This window comes from Coccinella septempunctata, chromosome 3, assembly GCF_907165205.1.
Source record: "Coccinella septempunctata chromosome 3, icCocSept1.1, whole genome shotgun sequence".
Lineage (NCBI taxonomy): Eukaryota > Metazoa > Arthropoda > Insecta > Coleoptera > Coccinellidae > Coccinella > Coccinella septempunctata.
In genome coordinates, this window is record NC_058191.1 from 17,402,720 (window position 1) to 17,421,191 (window position 18,472).

At 40.9% G+C, this 18,472-nt stretch overlaps 1 protein-coding gene across 1 annotated transcript; it reads left to right on the forward strand.

Moving 5' to 3' along the window:
- Positions 1-276: 276 nt before the first annotated feature.
- On the forward strand, positions 277-724 carry LOC123310315 (histone H1-like). The gene is made up of 2 exons (XM_044893781.1): positions 277-477; positions 545-724. The coding sequence occupies exons 1-2, from the start codon at positions 277-279 to the stop codon at positions 722-724; spliced, it is 381 nt and encodes a 126-aa protein (XP_044749716.1).
- The last annotated feature ends 17,748 nt before the right edge of the window (positions 725-18,472 follow it).

Here is an 18,472-nt window from a genome sequence, read left to right on the forward strand (position 1 = left end):
AATAGTTTCGGTCCGTCAAAAATGACATATCGTCTTTTTTTCCATATCGCATTCGTCCGAAATACGATGCAATGATGAACCCAATAATTGGTACAAATAAAAAATTCTAAATTCCTCGAGATTGCGCAGGAAACTTGCAATTTCAAGTCCTTAGCAATAATTTACCAACCAATCGCCCGTCAAATTTCCGTCAACTTCGCTAATATCGGTACCACTATCAGAAGAAATCTAAGGTGTAAAGGTTAAACAATGTCATTTTCAACTTCCGAGTCTGAAATGCGACAGGCAACTACGCCCGCCACTGCTGTTGGTAAGACGCTGAAAAAAGCTGAGAAAAAAACCTCAGCAAGGTCAAAACATGTCAAACCCAGCCATCCCCCAACTTCCGATATGGTTAATCGTGCCATCAAAGGATTGAAAGAAAGGAGCGGATCCTCGTTGCATGCTATCAAGAAATACATCGGTTCGAATTACAAGGTCGATTCTGAAAAACTTGCACCGTTCATAAGAAAAGACCGCTGTACAGTCCGGTTCCTTGATTCAGACCAAAGGAAAAGAAGCGTCTGGTTCTTTCAAATTGGCGGCTGGCGGTTCTACAACAAACGCGTCGAAGAAATTTGCGAAAAAATTGGTCAAGTCGGCCGATGGAGCAAATAAGAATGCATCACCTACAATGGCAGCCGACAAGAAGAACACATCACCTGCCAGGTCTACATCTATCTAGTGAGTAGGTCGGAAAAGAGAGCGGCAATTGCAACAGAAAAGAAGCCAAAATTAACGAAATCTCCCTCGAAAGCTAAGAAGGCAAACAAAAAGCCGACGAAGAAGTCCAAAGCACCGAAACCAAAAACGGTCAAATCAGTAACGGCTCCGAAGAAAGTAACGTCTCCCAAAAAGCAAAAGTAAAACGTATATAATTTTGGAAGGAAAAAAATTTAAATCCGGTCCTTTTCAGGGCCTCTAGAATTTTCTATCAAATATTACTTTTATAGATTTTCGCTCGCTAGAGATACGATGTCAGACAAGATGTTTTCATCGAACACGACATAGCATCATTTCAATTCCTAAGGAACTATTGGATCAATTCGACAAAAATCTCGAAACTGTACACAGTTTTCGAATTGAGATGCACATGGTGAATTTCAGTTCGATAGTTCTGATAGGAATTGAGATTTCAGTGGTCAATTCGGCAAAGTGTGATATCAATTCCTCGAAAACTGTTTTATCAATTCGAACCAAATCTTGAAACTGAACATAGTTTTCGGATTGAGATGCACATGTTGAATTTCAGTTCGAAAGGACCGTGGGGACCTGTGGACTTCAGTTCTACCTGGGGTTAGGCCCCCACAGTTGCTGGCGGTGTGGCAATGAAGGCCACCACAGGGGGGAATGCCGAGGGGAAAGGACGAAGTTCTGTTCCAGGTGCGGCCGTGTGGGGGTCCTTTCCAGGGTGTGTTGCGTTAGAGATAGGGGACCAGGGACCGCCAGAACTGCCTCAGGACCGACCGCAACTCCAGGGAGCAGGACAGAGGCCATACTGCCGGACCCCCGACTGAGGCCCGCCGTACCGCCAACACCGTCAGAACCGTTGCCGCCCCTACCGAAGTAGAAGGTGAAAATGGATTAGAATTACCGAAAAAAAAATTACCGATTATTAAAATGATACCGTTCCGAAAAATATCTTTTATTGCACCAACCGAAATGGTGGATGCGCTAACCGGAGTAGTAGTCGATTCGTCAAAATATCATTTCAATTCCTAAGGAACTATTGGATCAATTCGAACCAAATCTTGAAACTGCACATAGTTTTCGCATGCATCTCAATACGCAACTCAATTCGAAAACTATGTACAGTTTCAAAATTTGGCTCGGATTGATCCAACAGTTTATGGGAAATTGATATCACACTTTGCCGAATTGACCTCTGAAATCTCAATTCTTATCAGAACTATCGATATGAAATTCAACATGTGCATCTCAATTCGAAAACTATGTGAAGTTTCAAGATTTGGGTCGAAATGATCAAACGGTTTTTGAGAAATTCATATCACACTTTGCAGAATTGACCACAGAAATCTTAATTCCTATCTGATGTGATGAAGTCCAGTTTCTGAGGAAAATTGGAGTTCATCTTAGTGCATTTCTTTCGTTTCAAATTTCCGTCTTTGCAAATATTTTAATTCTCGAATATTCCGTACGTTCATTCCGATAGGCAGAGTGAATGTAAAAAACCGCTTATCTGTATTTCACGTTGTTTTTCTTACATGCCGCTGAAGATTTCGACGTTTTTCATCTGTTGATATGCGATAAACCGGAGCTGACGACGTTTTTCATTCTTGTCGCATTCTGGAATTTTCAGATTTTTACCGTGAGAGGGGATATGCCTATAAAAGCAAATTTTCCACCGCGACGGTCACTTTTCGACTTTTGACTTTTACTTCAGTTCTTTCACTTCGTTTCAGTATTTTCGATTTTTCGCTTTCTAACGTGTGTTCTAACGGTGACTTCTGTTATAGATTCAGTTAACTTTTAGTTTCAAGATTTGGTTCGAATTGATCCAACAGATTTCGAGCAATAGATATCACACTTTGCCGAATTGACCACTGAAATCTCAATTCCTATCTGAACTATCGAACTGAAATTCAACATGTGCATCTCAATTCGAAAACTGTGTGAAATTTCAAGATTTGGTTCGAATTGAACCAACAGTTTTCGAGGAATTGATATCACACTTTGCCGAATTGACCACTGGAATCTCAATTTCTATCTGAACTATCGAACTGAAATTCAACATGTGCATCTCAATTCGAAAACCGTGTGAAATTTCAAGATTTGGTTCGAATTGAACCAACAGTTTTCGAGGAATTGATATCACACTTTGCCGAATTGACCACTGAAATCTCAATTCCTATCTGAACTATCGAACTGAAATTCAACATGTGCATCTCAATTCGAAAACTGTGTACAGTTTCGAGATCTGGGTCGAATTGATCCAATAGTTCGTAAGGAATTCGAATGATACTATGTCGAATCGTCCACTGAAATCTCAATTCCTATCAGAACTATCGAACTGAAATTCAACATGTGCATCTCAATTCGAAAACTATGTGCAGTTTCAAGATTTGTTTCGAATTGATCCAACAGTTTTTAGGAATTGATATCACACTTTGCCGAATTGACCACTGAAATCTCAATTCCTATCTGAACTATCGAACTGAAATTCAACATGTGCATCTTAATTCGAAAACTGTGTACAGTTTCGGGATTCGGTTCGAATTGATCCAATAGTTCCTTGGGAATTGAAATGATATTTTGTCGAATCGACCACTGAAATCTCAATTCCTATCAGAACTATCGATCTGAAATTCAACATGTGCATCTCTGAAAAAGATTTAATAAAAAATGATCTTAAGGTCCAAGGAATCCATGACGCCGAGGTGTCCAGAATGACATCCAATAAAACCAAAAACTTTATACCCTTATACCTGGTAAAAACTCAGAGAAAGGAGATTTTCGAAATAAGACGCCTCTACAATCTCTGCATTGTAGTGGAATCAAAAAGAAGGGCAGAAAATCCAAGCCAATGCTTCAGATGTCAGAGGTACGGACATGCCCAAAACAAGTGCTCTTTTCCATACAGATGCGTCAAATGTTTGGGCAATCATTGCACAAAAGATTGCGAACTTACCAGAAAAGGTGAGGAGAGAAATGCCACATGCGTTCTGTGCGGCGATGAAGGCCATCCAGCAAGCTACAAAGGATGTAGCGAATTCAAATTAGTTACAAGGAAGAGGGAAACAGGCCAGAAATCGGCTCAGAAGAGCACGATTCCTCTAAAAGTCCAGGAGAAAAAGAAGCCCACCCCCTCCAAAGTAGACGACAAGAAAAAAGAAGTACCCAAACCAGTACAGAAGAAGGAGACCTCGAAAATGCCCCAAGCTAAACCTACGATCAACAAAACAAAAGAAAACAGAAAAGTCTCTGAATCCGCCGACGATTTAGACACTTTTACTGAAAAAATTTTCAACAAAATCATGTTGAAAATTGAAAGAGAGATGGAGAAAAAACTCCAAGGAATGTTCAGTAAACTGAAATAATGGAACATACAACTAGGAAAAAATTCCCTTAAAATAGTCTCCTGGAACATAAACGGGGTCAGAACTCGAAAACCCGAGATAGAAGAAATAATATCAGAGAGAAAACCTGATATTATAGCCTTACAGGAAACAAGAATACAACCAAATACGCGATTGAGTATCATGAATTATGAGATATATAGATGTGACAGAATCGCAAACACTGGGGGAGGTGTTGCCTTACTGGTTAGACGAGATCTGAAACACTATTTTAAAGGAAGATCTGACGAGTCACAAATAGAAACAGTGACGATTGTAGCTGAAATAAATCGACAAAGAGTCGAAGTCACATCGGCATATAAAAGACAGCCAAATAACCTATTAGAAGAAGAAATCAACAACTTACTAGATGGAACAAACCCGAAAATCTGCATCGGAGATTTTAATTGCAAATCTCCAGAATGGAACAGCAGGATGGAAAACAGAAATGGCAGAAAACTGAAAGATCTCGCTGAAAAACATGAAGCTATCGTTATTGGACCTGAAGATCCAACGTACCTAGCATTCGGAAATGGATTACCAGATATAATTGATATCGCAATTATGAAAAATATCACTAGAGAATTCTCGATAGAGACCTTGTGGGACGGAACCTCTTACCACAACCCCATCGAATTAACAATAGGAGATGGGCCAAGAAGAGAACTAATGCAAACAAGAGAATACACCGATTGGACGAAATATAGCCATCTGATACAATCGGAGGTAACAGAAATACCGACAATCAACACACCGGAAGACCTAGAAAGAGCAGTTGATGAACTAGAAAAGAATATAATAGATGCCTACAAAAAGAGCACAAAGAAAATAACGAGACCAGCACCGATACATCCACACGGTGATACACCCAGAGAAATCAAAGATCTCATCAGGGAAAATCGGAGACTAAGAAAAACATACAGGCTCAACAAAACAGATATAAATAAGAGAAATCTAAACCGACACAGCCAAGTTCTAAAAAATGCCCTGAAGGACATGAGAACAAATAGATGGAACAAAAGAGTTCAAGAACTAAATACTATCGATCATTCTGCATGGAAAATGCAAAAATGTGTGAGAAGAGAAAAGACTAAAATACCACCTCTCCACGGAGAAAGAGGAATGGCATATACGAATATCGATAAAGCAGAAGCACTGGCGGACTCGATAGAAAGAGAATCGAGAATAAATTACAGACCTGATGACGATAATGACGAGCTGGAAGATCCTGTAGAGAACAACGAAGAAGAAATGGACGAACCACCAGTAGACGACAAAATAGAAAAACCAACTTCTCCATTTGAAATAAAAGAGATAATCAGAAGCTTGAAAAATAGAAAAGCTCCCGGAAGTGATAAAATAACGAATGCTATGTTGAAGAAATTACCTAGAAAAGGTATAGCTGCTCTCACAAATATTGCAAACGGTATAATGAGGACTGAACACTATCCGGAAAAGTGGAAAACTGCATAAGTCATAGTGTTCAACAAACCAGGCAAAGATAAAAAATTCCCCCAAAACTACAGGCCGATAAGTTTATTGTCCGCCCTAGGAAAAGTAGTAGAAAGGGTAATCGCTAGGAGGCTTACAGAAGAAACTGAAAATCTGAATCTCATTCCAGCAGAGCAATTCGGATTCAGAAGAGACCACTCAACTGAACAGCAATTACTGAGACTCACAGAATACATAACAGAAGGATTCCAAAATAAACAAGCAACCGGTCTTGTACTACTAGATGTCGCCAGAGCATTCGACAGAGTATGGCATGAAGGATTGATTTACAAAATGAGATATGCTGGATATTCAATGAAACTGTGCAAGTTGATTAGGAATTATTTGAGGAACAGAAGATTCTACGTGAAAGTGGAAGGAGAAAACTCCACAACCAGATATATGGAAGCAGGGGTGCCTCAAGGGTCAGTACTAGGGCCATTACTGTATAACATATATATCCACGATATACCAAAATCTCCAAGGACTATGCTGACATTATATGCCGACGACACAGGAATCGCAATGCGACATCGCAAGCCAGAAATTATAGAAGGAATGTTACAAGAAGCTATAGATGAAATAAATGACTGGTGTATTAAATGGAAAATAAAACTCAATGGACAAAAGAGCCAAGCGATATTACTGCAGAAGAGGAGACTAAGAACTACAACAAATCTAGAGGTAGATGGAGAAGAAATCGAATGGAAAAACGAAGCAAAATATTTAGGTATCACCCTAGACAAAGGTCTAACATGGAGAAGCCATATCAAACAAGCCGTTGACAAAACCAAGGCAGCGATGAATATGCTCTAACTGCTGATAGGTAGAAAGAGCCACATGTCAAATGAGACAAAATTGAAAATAATCAAAGCCGTTGCTAGACCGCAACTGACTTATGGATCAGGTGCTTGGGGATTCGCGGCAAAGAGCCATATACAAAGAATTCAGGCAACAGAAAACAAGCTACTACGATGTGCCATAGATGCGCCTTGGTTTGTCAAGAACAAACAGATATATCGAGATTCGAAGTGGGAAACCATCACCGAATTTATGAAGAGGAAAGCTGAAAAGTTATTCGAAACAGCGAAGGAACATCCAAACGAAGAACTCAGGAGACTAGTGGACTACGATCCGGAGGAAGACAGAAGAAGAATGAGAATTTACAAAAGGAGACCGAGAGATCAATTGAGGAGAGATTAAAATGAGTACGACAACTTATTAAAACTATACTAAGAAGAGATATCCGGAATGGACGAACATGAAAACCCTAGCACGACAATGTGCAAGAAGAAATCAACCGATTAAGGGATAAATGGTTTATAGGCAAATGCCCGGAACCAACAAAAAGCAGGTTAGGTTTAGTGGGTCGCGAACTCAGGAGAGTGAGTAACCCCACAGTGTTCATGGGTTCCTCTGGGCGAGAGATAGAGCCCCGTGTTTTCACGGTCGCAGATTCCCCTGCTATAAAAAAAAAAAAGGTCAAACAATGTCATTTTCAGCCTCCGAGTCTCAAGTGCGACAGGCAACCACGCCCGCCACTGGTGTATGTACACAGTTTTCGAATTGAGATGCACATGTTGAATTTCAGTTCGAAAGGACCGTGGGGACCTGTGGACTTCAGTTCACCTGGGGTTAGGCCCCCACAGTTGCTGGCGGTGTGGCAATGAAGGCCACCAAAGAGAGGACTGCCGAGGGGAAAGGACGAAGTTCTGTTTCAGGTGCGGCCGTGTGGGGGTCCTTTCCAGGGTGTGTTGCGTTAGAGATAGGGGACCAGGGACCGCCAGAACTGCCTCAGGACCGACCGCAACTCCAGGGAGCAGGACAGAGGCCATACTGCCGGACCTCCGACTGAGGCCCGCCGTACCGCCAACACCGTCAGAACCGTCGCCGCCCACATCGTTGCCGCCCCTACAGAAGTAGAAGGTGAAAATGGATTAGAATTACCGAAAAAAAAATTACCGATTATTAAAATGATACCGTTCCGAAAAATATCTTTTATTGCACCAACCGAAATGATGGATGCGCTAACCGGAGTAGTAGTCGATTCGTCAAAATATCATTTCAATTCCTAAGGAACTATTGGATCGATTCGAACCAAATCTTGAAACTGCACATAGTTTTCGCATGCATCTCAATATGCAACTCAATTCGAAAACTATGTACAGTTTCAAAATTTGGGTCGAAATGATCAAACGGTTTTTGAGAAATTCATATCACACTTTGCCGAATTGACCACAGAAATCTTAATTCCTATCTGAATTATCGAACTGAATGAAACTCAATACGTATATCTCAGTTCAAAAATTGTGTAGAGTTTCGAGATTTGGATCGAATTTTGATGGTCAATGAATAAAAGAATAAGTTCTATTTATCATGAATTGTTCGATCAAGGAGACTCAACTTTCGGAATAATAACTTATGACAAGAATATCCATGAACCTTGACAAGAGCGACTTCGGCAAGTCTGGGAAGAATCGTTTCGGTCTGTCAAAAATGACATATCGGACTATTTTCCATATCGCATTCGTCCGAAATACGATGCAATGATGAACCCAATAATTGGTACAAATAAAAAACTTTAAAATCCTCGAGATTGCGCAGGAAACTTTAAATTTCAAGTCCGTAGCAATAATTTACCAACCATTCGCCCGTAAAATTTTCGTCAACTTGGCTAATATCGGTCCCACTATTTGAAGAAATCCAAAGTGTTAAGGTCGAACAATGTTATTTTCATTATGTTATTTTTGTTATTTTGTTACAACCTTGCAACTACAGTTATTATAGAAGGAATGTTACAAGAAGCTATAGATGAAATAAATGACTGGTGTATTAAATGGAAAATAAAACTCAACGGACAAAAGAGCCAAGCGATATTACTGCAGAAGAGGAGACTAAAAACTACAACAAATCTAGAGGTAGATGGAGAAGAAATCGAATGGAAAAACGAAGCAAAATATTTAGGTATCACCCTAGACAAAGGTCTAACATGGAGAAGCCATATCAAACAAGCCGTTGACAAAACCAAGGCAGCGATGAATATGCTCTACCCGCTGATAGGTAGAAAGAGCCACATGTCAAATGAGAGAAAATTGAAAATAATCAAAGCCGTTGCTAGACCGCAACTGACTTATGGATCAGGTGCTTGGGGATTCGCGGCAAAGAGCCATATACAATGAATTCAGGCAACAGAAAACAAGCTACTACGATGTGCCATAGATGCGCCTTGGTTTGTCAGGAACAAACAGATATATCGAGATTTGGAGTGGGTAACCATCACCGAATTTATGAAGAGGAAAGCTGAAAAGTTATTCGAAACAGCGAAGGAACATCCAAACGAAGAACTCAGGAGACTAGTGGACTACGATCCGGAGGAAGACAGAAGAAGAATGAGAATTTACAAAAGAGACCGAGAGATCAATTGAGGAGAGATTAAAATGAGTACGACAACTTATTAAAACTATACTAAGAAGAGATATCCGAAATGGACGAACATGAAAAACCTAGCTCGACAATGTGCAAGAAGAAATCAACCGATTAAGGGATAAATGGTTTATAGGCAAATGCCCGGAACCAACAAAAAGCAGGTTAGGTTTAGTGGGTCGCGAACTCAGGAGAGTGAGTAACCCCACAGTGTTCCCTAGAAATGGGTTCCTCTGGGCGAGAGATAGAGCCCCGTGTTTTCACGGTCGCAGATTCCTCCTGCTATAAAAAAAAAAAAACTACAGTTAAAGACGGTATAAAAATCATCGCGTCAACCGTAGATGATTTTAGAAAAATCACTACATTCTTCGAGCAGCATGGTAAAGAATTTTTTACCTACCAAATGGAGAAGGAGAAGAAGATATATGCCGTTATTAGGCATTTACCAACCGACGCTGATATTGCGTTGATTAAGTACGACCTGATATTCCAGGGAATATCAGACGCTGAGGTGTCCAGAATGACATCGACAATGACAAAGAAGCCAATACCTCTCTACATGGTTAAAACCCAGAAAAAGGCTCTTGTCAAGGTTCATGGATATTCTTGTCCTAAGTTATTATTCCGAAAGTTGAGTCTCCTTGATCGAACAATTCATGATAAATAGAACTTATTCTTTTATTCATTGACCATCAAAATTCGATCCAAATCTCGAAACTCTACACAATTTTTGAACTGAGATATACGTATTGAGTTTCATTCAGTTCGATAATTCAGATAGGAATTAAGATTTCTGTGGTCAATTCTGCAAAGTGTGATATGAATTTCTCAAAAACCGTTTGATCATTTCGACCTAAATCTTGAAACTTCACATAGTTTTCGAATTGAGATGCACATGTTGAATTTCATATCGATAGTTCTGATAGGAATTGAGATTTCAGAGGTCAATTCGGAAAAGTGTGATATCAATTTCCCATAAACTGTTGGATCAATTCGAGCCAAATTTTGAAACTATACATAGTTTTCGAATTGAGGTGCATATTGAGATGCATGCGGAAACTATGTGCAGTTTCAAGATTTGGTTCGAATTGATCCAATAGTTCCTTAGGAATTGAAATGATATTTTGACGAATCGACTACTACTCCGGTTAGCGCATCCACCATTTCGGTTGGTGCAATAAAAGTAATTTTTCGGAATGGTATCATTTTAATAATCGGTAATTTTTTTTTTCGGTAATTCTAATCCATTTTCACCTTCTACTTCGGTAGGGGCGGCAACGATGTGGGCGGCGACGGTTCTGACGGTGTTGGCGGTACGGCGGGCCTCAGTCGGAGGTCCGGCAGTATGGCCTCTGTCCTGCTTCCTGGAGTTGCGGTCGGTCCTGAGGCAGTTCTGGCGGTCCCTGGTCCCCTATCTCTAACGCAACACACCCTGGAAAGGACCCCCACACGGCCGCACCTGGAACAGAACTTCGTCCTTTCCCCTCGGCAGTCCTCCCTGTGGTGGCCTTCATTGCCACACCGCCAGCAACTGTGGGGGCCTAACCCCAGGTAGACCTGAAGTCCACAGTACCCCGCGATAAAACAACGAATGTTATGTTAGAGAAATTACCTAGAAAAGGTATAGCCGCTCTAACAAATATCACGAATGGAATCATTGGGACAGAACACTACCCAGAAAAATGGAAAGAAGCGGAAGTCATAGTATTCAATAAAACATTCAAAGAGAAGAAGTTCCCACAAAACTACAGACCGATAAGTCTACTGTCGGCGTTAGGAAAAGTAGTAGAAAGGATTATCGCCACGAGGCTAAATGAGGAATTCGAAAATCTGAAACTGATACCGCCAGTACATTTCGGATTCAGAAGAGAGCATTCAACAGAGCAACAATTATTAAGGCTCACAGAGTACATTTCGAAGGGGTTCCAAAATAAACAAGCCACAGGTCTTGTTTTACTAGACGTCGCCAGAGCTTTTGACAGAGTATGGCATGAAGGATTAATATTTAAGATGAGAAGTGCAGGATATTCAATCAAAATATGCAAGTTGATCCGGAATTATCACAAAAATAGAAGATTTTACGTGAAAGTGGAAGGAGAATGCTCCACAACAAGAGATTTAGAGGCTGGTGTACCCCAAGGGTCAGTGCTTGGGCCATACATTCACGATATTCCGAAGAATGCAAGAACCATGCTAACGTTATATGCTGACGACACAGGCATAGCGACTCGACACCGAAACCCAGAAATGATAGAACGAGTTCTACAAGAAACGATTGACGAAACAAATGACTGGTGCATAAAGTGGAAAATCAAGCTCAATGGAAAAAAGAGCCAAGCAATATTATTAAAGAAGTGGAGACTGCGACCCACAACGAATCTAGAAATTGACGGCGAAGAAATCGACTGGAAAAATGAAGCTAAATATTTAGGACTAACGCTTGACAAAGGACTTACTTGGAAAAGTCATATCAAACAAGCAATCGACAAAACGAAACCAGCGTTGTATAGACTCTACCCTTTAATAGGAAGAAGAAGCCACATGTCGAAAGAGACAAAATTGAAGATAATTAAAGCCGTTGCTAGGGCTCAACTGACTTATGGATCAGCTGCCTGGGGCTTCGCGGCAAAGAGCCACATCAAAAGAATTCAGGCCACTGAAAACAAGCTGCTACGATGTGCAATAGATGCACCTTGGTTTGTCAGAAATGGACAGATATATAGGGACCTTAAGTGGGAAACCATAACGGAATTCATGAACAGAAAAGCAGAGAAATGATTCGAAACAGCGAAACACCATCCGAATCAAGAACTCAGGAGACTAGTGGACTACGACCCAGAGGAAGACAAGAGGAGAATGCGAATTTACCGAAGGAGACCAAGAGATCAATTAATAAGAGATTAAAAAACAACAGAAACTTATCGAAAAATTCAATAAAGTGTTAATCAATTTGAAAACTATATACAGTTTCAAGATTTGGCTCGAATTGATCCAACAGTTTTTGAGAAATCGATATCACACTTTGCCGAATAGACCGCTGAAATCTCTCTTCCTATCTGACCTATCGAACTGAAATTCAACATGTGAATCTCAATTCGAAAACTATGTGCAGTTTCAAGATTTGGGTCGAATTGATCAAACGGTTTCTGAGAAATTTATATTAAAAAAAAATTACCTATTAATAAAATCATACCGTTCCGAAAAATATCTTTTAATGCACCAACCGAATGGTGGATGCGCTAACCGGAATTTCAATGTTTCCACCGTCAAAGTACCGTTAAATAGATCACGATACCAGAAAATAATTCCGAGTTCAATAAACCCGCAACTTTGGTTTGTTCACAGGCTGCCACCGCAAATAATCCTACACCGATAAACCCAGGAGGGTTAGAAGAATTTTTTTTTGTGTAGCAGGGGGAAAATCTGCAAATCAGACGAACCACCCTCTCCTGAGGGGGAACAAGTGTGGGGTTTCTCACTCTCCTGAACTTGTGACGCACTAAAAACCCTTAACTGCTTCTTGAATTTTGTTCCCGGGCATTTGCCTATAAACCGTTCATCTCTTAGTCGGTTTTCTTGTCGCACACTATCGCGCTGGGATTTATGTGTATATCCTCTATTGGATTAACAATTTATTGAATTTTTCAATAAGTTTCTGTTGTTATTTTAATCTCTTATTAATTGATCTCTTGGTCTCCTCGTATTTTCCTCTTGTCATCCTCTGGGTCGTAGTCCACTAGTCTCCTGAGTTCTTGATTCGGATGGTGTTTCGCTGTTTCGAATAATTTCTCTGCTTTTCTGTTCATCAATTCCGTTATGGTTTCCCATTTCAGGTCCCTATATATCTGTCCATTCCTGACAAACCAAGGTGCATCTATTGCACATCGTAGCAGCTTGTTTTCAGTGGCCTGAATTCTTTTGATGTGTCTCTTTGCCGCGAAGCCCCAGGCAGCTGATCCATAAGTCAGTTGAGGCCTAGCAACAGCTTTGATTATCTTCAATTTTGTCTCTTTCGACATGTGGCTCTTCTTCCTATTAAAGGGTATAGTCTATACATCGCTGCTTTCGTTTTTTCGATTGCTTGTTTGATATGACTTTTCCAAGTAAGTCCTTTGTCGAGCGTTAGTCCTAAATATTTGGCTTCATTTTTCCAGTCGATTTCTTCGCCGTCAACTTCTAGATTCGTTGTGGGTCGCAGTCTCCTCTTCTGTAATAATATTGCTTGGCTCTTTTGTCCATTGAGCTTGATTTCCCACTTTATGCACCAGTCATTTGTTTCGTCAATCGTTTCTTGTAGAACTCGTTCTATTATTTCTGGGTTTCGGTGTCGAGTCGCTATGCCTGTGTCGTCAGCATATAACGTTAGCATGGTTCTTGGATTCTTCGGAATATCGTGAATGTATATGTAGTACAGAAGTGGCCCAAGCACTGACCCTCGGGGTACTCCAGCCTCTAAAGCCGGGTCCAGACTATGTAACAAAACATTTTGTCAACAAAGTTATACAAGAAATTTGTTATAAAACTTTGTTAAATAACTTGTTATAAAATAGCAGAGACATCCAGACTTTGTAACAGAATAAAACTAAACAAAAGTGCTCATCTGGAAGCAGTGGCATCTGTAGCATTGAAACGTAGAGGATGTCATTTTGGCAGCAGCAGCTTGCGTGATTTTATGTAGACGAGTGAAATCTCATCGTTGAGAGCTAGAGGAACATTATAGTTTAACAACTCTTTTGAAGTATCTAGCAATGGATGACAAAGACCCATTGACAGGGGACATTAAATGTGATGGTAGTTTTAAATATTTCCTAAGTATGACAAGTTCTGATTTCGAATACGAATAAATCAAATCGGCCATAAAATAGGCAAAAAAAGCACGACATTTCGAGATGCAATACCAGTAAAAGAAAGATTGGCGCTGCAGTAAATGTTTAATAACACAAGTGTGGACAAGTTGCGGCGTGTTTTATAACAAAGTTATATTACTTTTTTGATCTTTACCGACACCCAACGGATAACATAAATTTTGCTATATAGCAAGAAAAATGTTGTATAACATTGTGTTATATAACTTTTTCACTTGAATTTCTCTAACAAGTTATATAACTTTGCTATATATCCTGTTTTGTTACATAGTCTGGACCCGGCTTGAATCTCTTGTTGTGGAGCATTCTCCTTCCACTTTCACGTAAAATCTTCTATTTTGGGGATAATTCCGGATCAACTTGCATATTTTGATCGAATATCCAGCACTTCTCATCTTAAATATTAATCCTTCATGCAATACTCTGTCGAGAGCTCTGGCGACGTCAAGTAAAACAAGACCTGTGGCTTGTTTATTTTGGAATCCCTCTGTAATGTACTCTGTGAGCCTTAATAATTGTTGCTCTGTTGAATGCTCTCTTCTGAATCCGAACAGTTCTGGCGGTATCAGTTTCAGATTTTCGGTTTCCTCATTTAGCCTCGTGGCGATAATCCTTTCTACTACTTTTCCTAACGCCGACAGTAGACTTATCGGTCTGTAGATTTGTGGGAACTTCTTCTCATTAAATGGTTTATTGAATACTTTGACTTCCGCTGTTTTCCATTTTTCTGGGTAGTGTTCTGTCCTCATGATTCCATTCGTGATATTTGTTAGAGCGGCTATACATTTTCTAGGTAATTCCTTTAACATAACATTCGTTGTTTTATCGCTTCCGGGAGCTTTCCTCTTCTTCAAACTTCTAATTATCTCCCTGATTTCATTTGGCGATCTTGGCTTGTCTATTTCAGCAGCCGCTGGTAATTCATCATTTTCTTCCAAATCTTCATTATCGTCGTCTATCCTGTAATTTATTCTCGATTCTCTTTCGATCGAGTCCGCCAATGCATCTGCCTTATCAGTATTAGTCTTCTTCTAACCCTCCTGGGTCTATCGGTGTAGGAGTATTTGCGGTGGCAGCCTGTGAACAAACCAAAGTTGCGGGTTTATTGAACTCGGAATTATTTTCTGGTATTGTGATCTATTTGACGGTACTTTGACGGTGGAAACATTGAAATTCCGGTTAGCGCATCCACCATTTAGGTTGGTGCAATAAAAGATATTTTTCGGAACGGTATCATTTTATTAATCGGTAATTTTTTTTCGGTAATTCTAATCCATTTTCACCTTCTTCTTCTGTGGGGGCAGTAACGGTGTGGGCGGCGACGGTTCTGACGGTGTTAGCGGTACGGCGGGCCTCAGTCGGAGGTCCGGCAGTATGGCCTCTGTCCTGCTCCCTGGAGTTGCGGTCGGCCCTGAGGCAGTTCTGGCGGTCCCTGGTCCCCTATCTCTAACGCAACACACCCTGGAAAGGACCTCCACACGGCCGCACCTGGAACAGAACTTCGTCCTTGCCCCTCGGTAGTCCTTCCTGCGGTGGCCTTCATTGCCACACCCCCAGCAACTGTGGGGGCCTAACCCCAGGTAGACATGAAGTCCACAGGTTCCCACGGTCCTGGTGGCTGGCGGTTCCGTGTTGGTCCCGGCCTCTCTCCTTCTATCTGGCACCTCCCAGTCTGCCGACAGACTGAGAGTCGACCCAATATTCCTGCGGGAGAAGGCGGTCCGGACGGTAGGGTCGGCTCTCTGAACCCTGACGGTCGGCCCATTGAATAACGTTTCATCCTTAAAATGTCACACGTTAATCAAACAGTAAACAACGGTTTGTTAGTACCCTGTTAAATATTCATTCATATCATACTTTGCCGAATCCCTGAGAGGTACGTCCGAATGGACTTCAATTTCGAACGCGTTAATGCGAAACGGTATTAAATACCAAAGAGCGACGACAGTAAAGGACGGTATAAGAATCGTCCCACAAAGCGCCGATGATCATAGAAGGATGACGGACTTCCTTCATAAAATAAATAGGGAGTTTTACACTCTTCAACGGGAGGAAGAAAAGAAAATATACGCGGTAGTGAGATACCTACCGCTGGATGCAGATATCCCGACGATCCTTGACGACCTCAAGGATCAAGGGATCGTCGATGCTGAGGTCATAAGGATGACCTCAAATAAAACAAAACAGCCGATGCCCTTATTGCTGGTTAAAACCCAGAATAAGGGTATCTTCGAGGTGAAAAGGCTCTACAACATGAACTGTGTTGTTGAACCTAAGAGAAGGACGATTGGGCCTGGACAATGTTACCGCTGTCAGCGATATGGACATGCCCAAAGTAAGTGCACTTTTCCATGGAGGTGCGTGAAATGCTCCGGTAATCACAGCTCCAAGGAGTGTACGCTTACCAGGGAGAACGAGGAGCGAAATGCCTCTTGTGTTCTCTGTGGAGAGCAAGGACATCCAGCTAGCTACAAGGGATGTAGCGAATGGAAATTGGTCACTAAAAAGACCAAGAGATCGCCAAGATCGAACCAGACCAGCTCGAGGCCAACACAAAATACACCGAGGCCATCCCAAAACTCTTCGGAAGTGAAGAAACCCCAGGAAACTGCAACCAAAGTGGTCAAAGAGACGAAGAAACCAGAGAAAAAGACGGAAAAGGCAAAAACCGTCAAAAAAGCCGAAACCAGAAAAGGAATTTCTGGAATCACTGAGGAACTGGATAAGTTCACGAAAACCCTCCTCAGCACGATGATGCAGAATCTGGAGAAAGAGATTGAGAAGAAGATGCAGCAAATTATTAAGAATATTTAATGGCTGACACGACGATAAAGAACAATCTCATAATCGTCTCTTGGAACGTCGAAGGATTGAGAGCCCGCAGATCAGAATTCGAAGAACTGATTGAAGAGAAGAGACCGGATGTCATAGCTCTCCAAGAAACGAGACTTAACCCCAACGTTCGGATAGCATTTGCCAATTACGATATCTACAGAAATGATAGACCTTACAGTACAGGTGGCGTTGCTATACTGGCTAGAAGGAATATAGATCACCATTTCGACCAAATATTCAATGGACAAGAAGTAGAAGCAATATCGATTATTGTGAATACAAATCGAGGACAAGTGAAGATTATTTCAACTTATAAATCACCGGATAAGGACATGCTGGAAGAGGATCTAAAAATGCTACTAGAAGGAAGACACCCGAAAATCATAATTGGTGATCTTAACTGCAAATCGCAGGAATGGAACAGTAGGGTGGAAAATACAAACGGGAGAAGACTGAAGATTTATGCTGAAAAACTTAATGCAGTTGTGATAGGACCTGATATACCGACCTACATACCAAGAGTAAATGGACTACCCGATGTACTCCACATTGTCGTAATGAAAGACATCACTGAAGAAATCAGCATTGATACAATAGAAGACGGAACTTCAGACCACAATCCCATAGAATTCATAGTGGGACATGGCCCAAGAAACGAAGAAGAGACACAAACCAAGGATCGCACAGACTGGGAGAAATATAAGAATTTACTTCAGGAGAAAATCAGGGAAATTCCCCAAATAAACACCCAGGATGAATTAGATGAAGCAGTTGAAAAATTGGAAAATCATATAAAAGAAGCCTATGAAGAAAGCACCAAGAGAATAAGGAAACCAATTCCGAAACATTCACACGGAGATACGCCAAGGGATATAAAGGAACTTATAAAAAAGAACAGAAGACTCAGGAAAATCTACAGAACAACAAAAAGAGAAGAAGACAAGAAGAAACTGAATAAGCATAGTCAAATATTGAAAAATGCTTTAACAGAACTGCGTAATAACAGATGGAACCAGAGATTAAGGGAACTGAATACAATAGATCACTCGGCTTGGAAAATGCAAAAACGCTTACGACGAGAACAGACAGTTATACCTCCACTGCATGGAGCAAACGGAATGGTATATACGAGACTTGAAAAAGCCGAAGCACTTGCCGACACAATTGAGAGAGAAGCCAGAATAAATTACAGAAATGATGATGACAATGAAGATCTAGAAGAAGAAGTGGAGGCAAACGAAGAACTGATGATGGAACCACCGGAAACCGAAATCATTCCAAAACCGGCTTCACCAACAGAAATCAAAAAGATCATAATGAAATTGAAAAACAGGAAAGCGCCGGGAGAAGATAGGATAACGAATTATATGTTGAAGAAATTGCCTAGAAAAGAAATAGCAGCCTTGACGAATATAACAAACGGAGTGATGAGGACCGAATACTACTCAAAGAGATGGAAAACTGCAGAAATGATAGTTTTCAACAAGCCTGGAAAGGAACAGAAATTTCCTCAAAATTATAGACCAATCAGCCTACTATCAGCACTAGGAAAAGTCGTCGAGAGGGTTATCGCCAAAAGGCTGAATGAGGAAACAGAAATGTTGAAGATAATCCCACCCGAACAATTTGGATTTCGACGAGAACACTCGACTGAACTCCAATTACTACGGCTCATAGAATACGTCACCGAAGGAATGCAGACAAAACAGGCCACAGGATTAGTTCTGATGGATATCGAGAGAG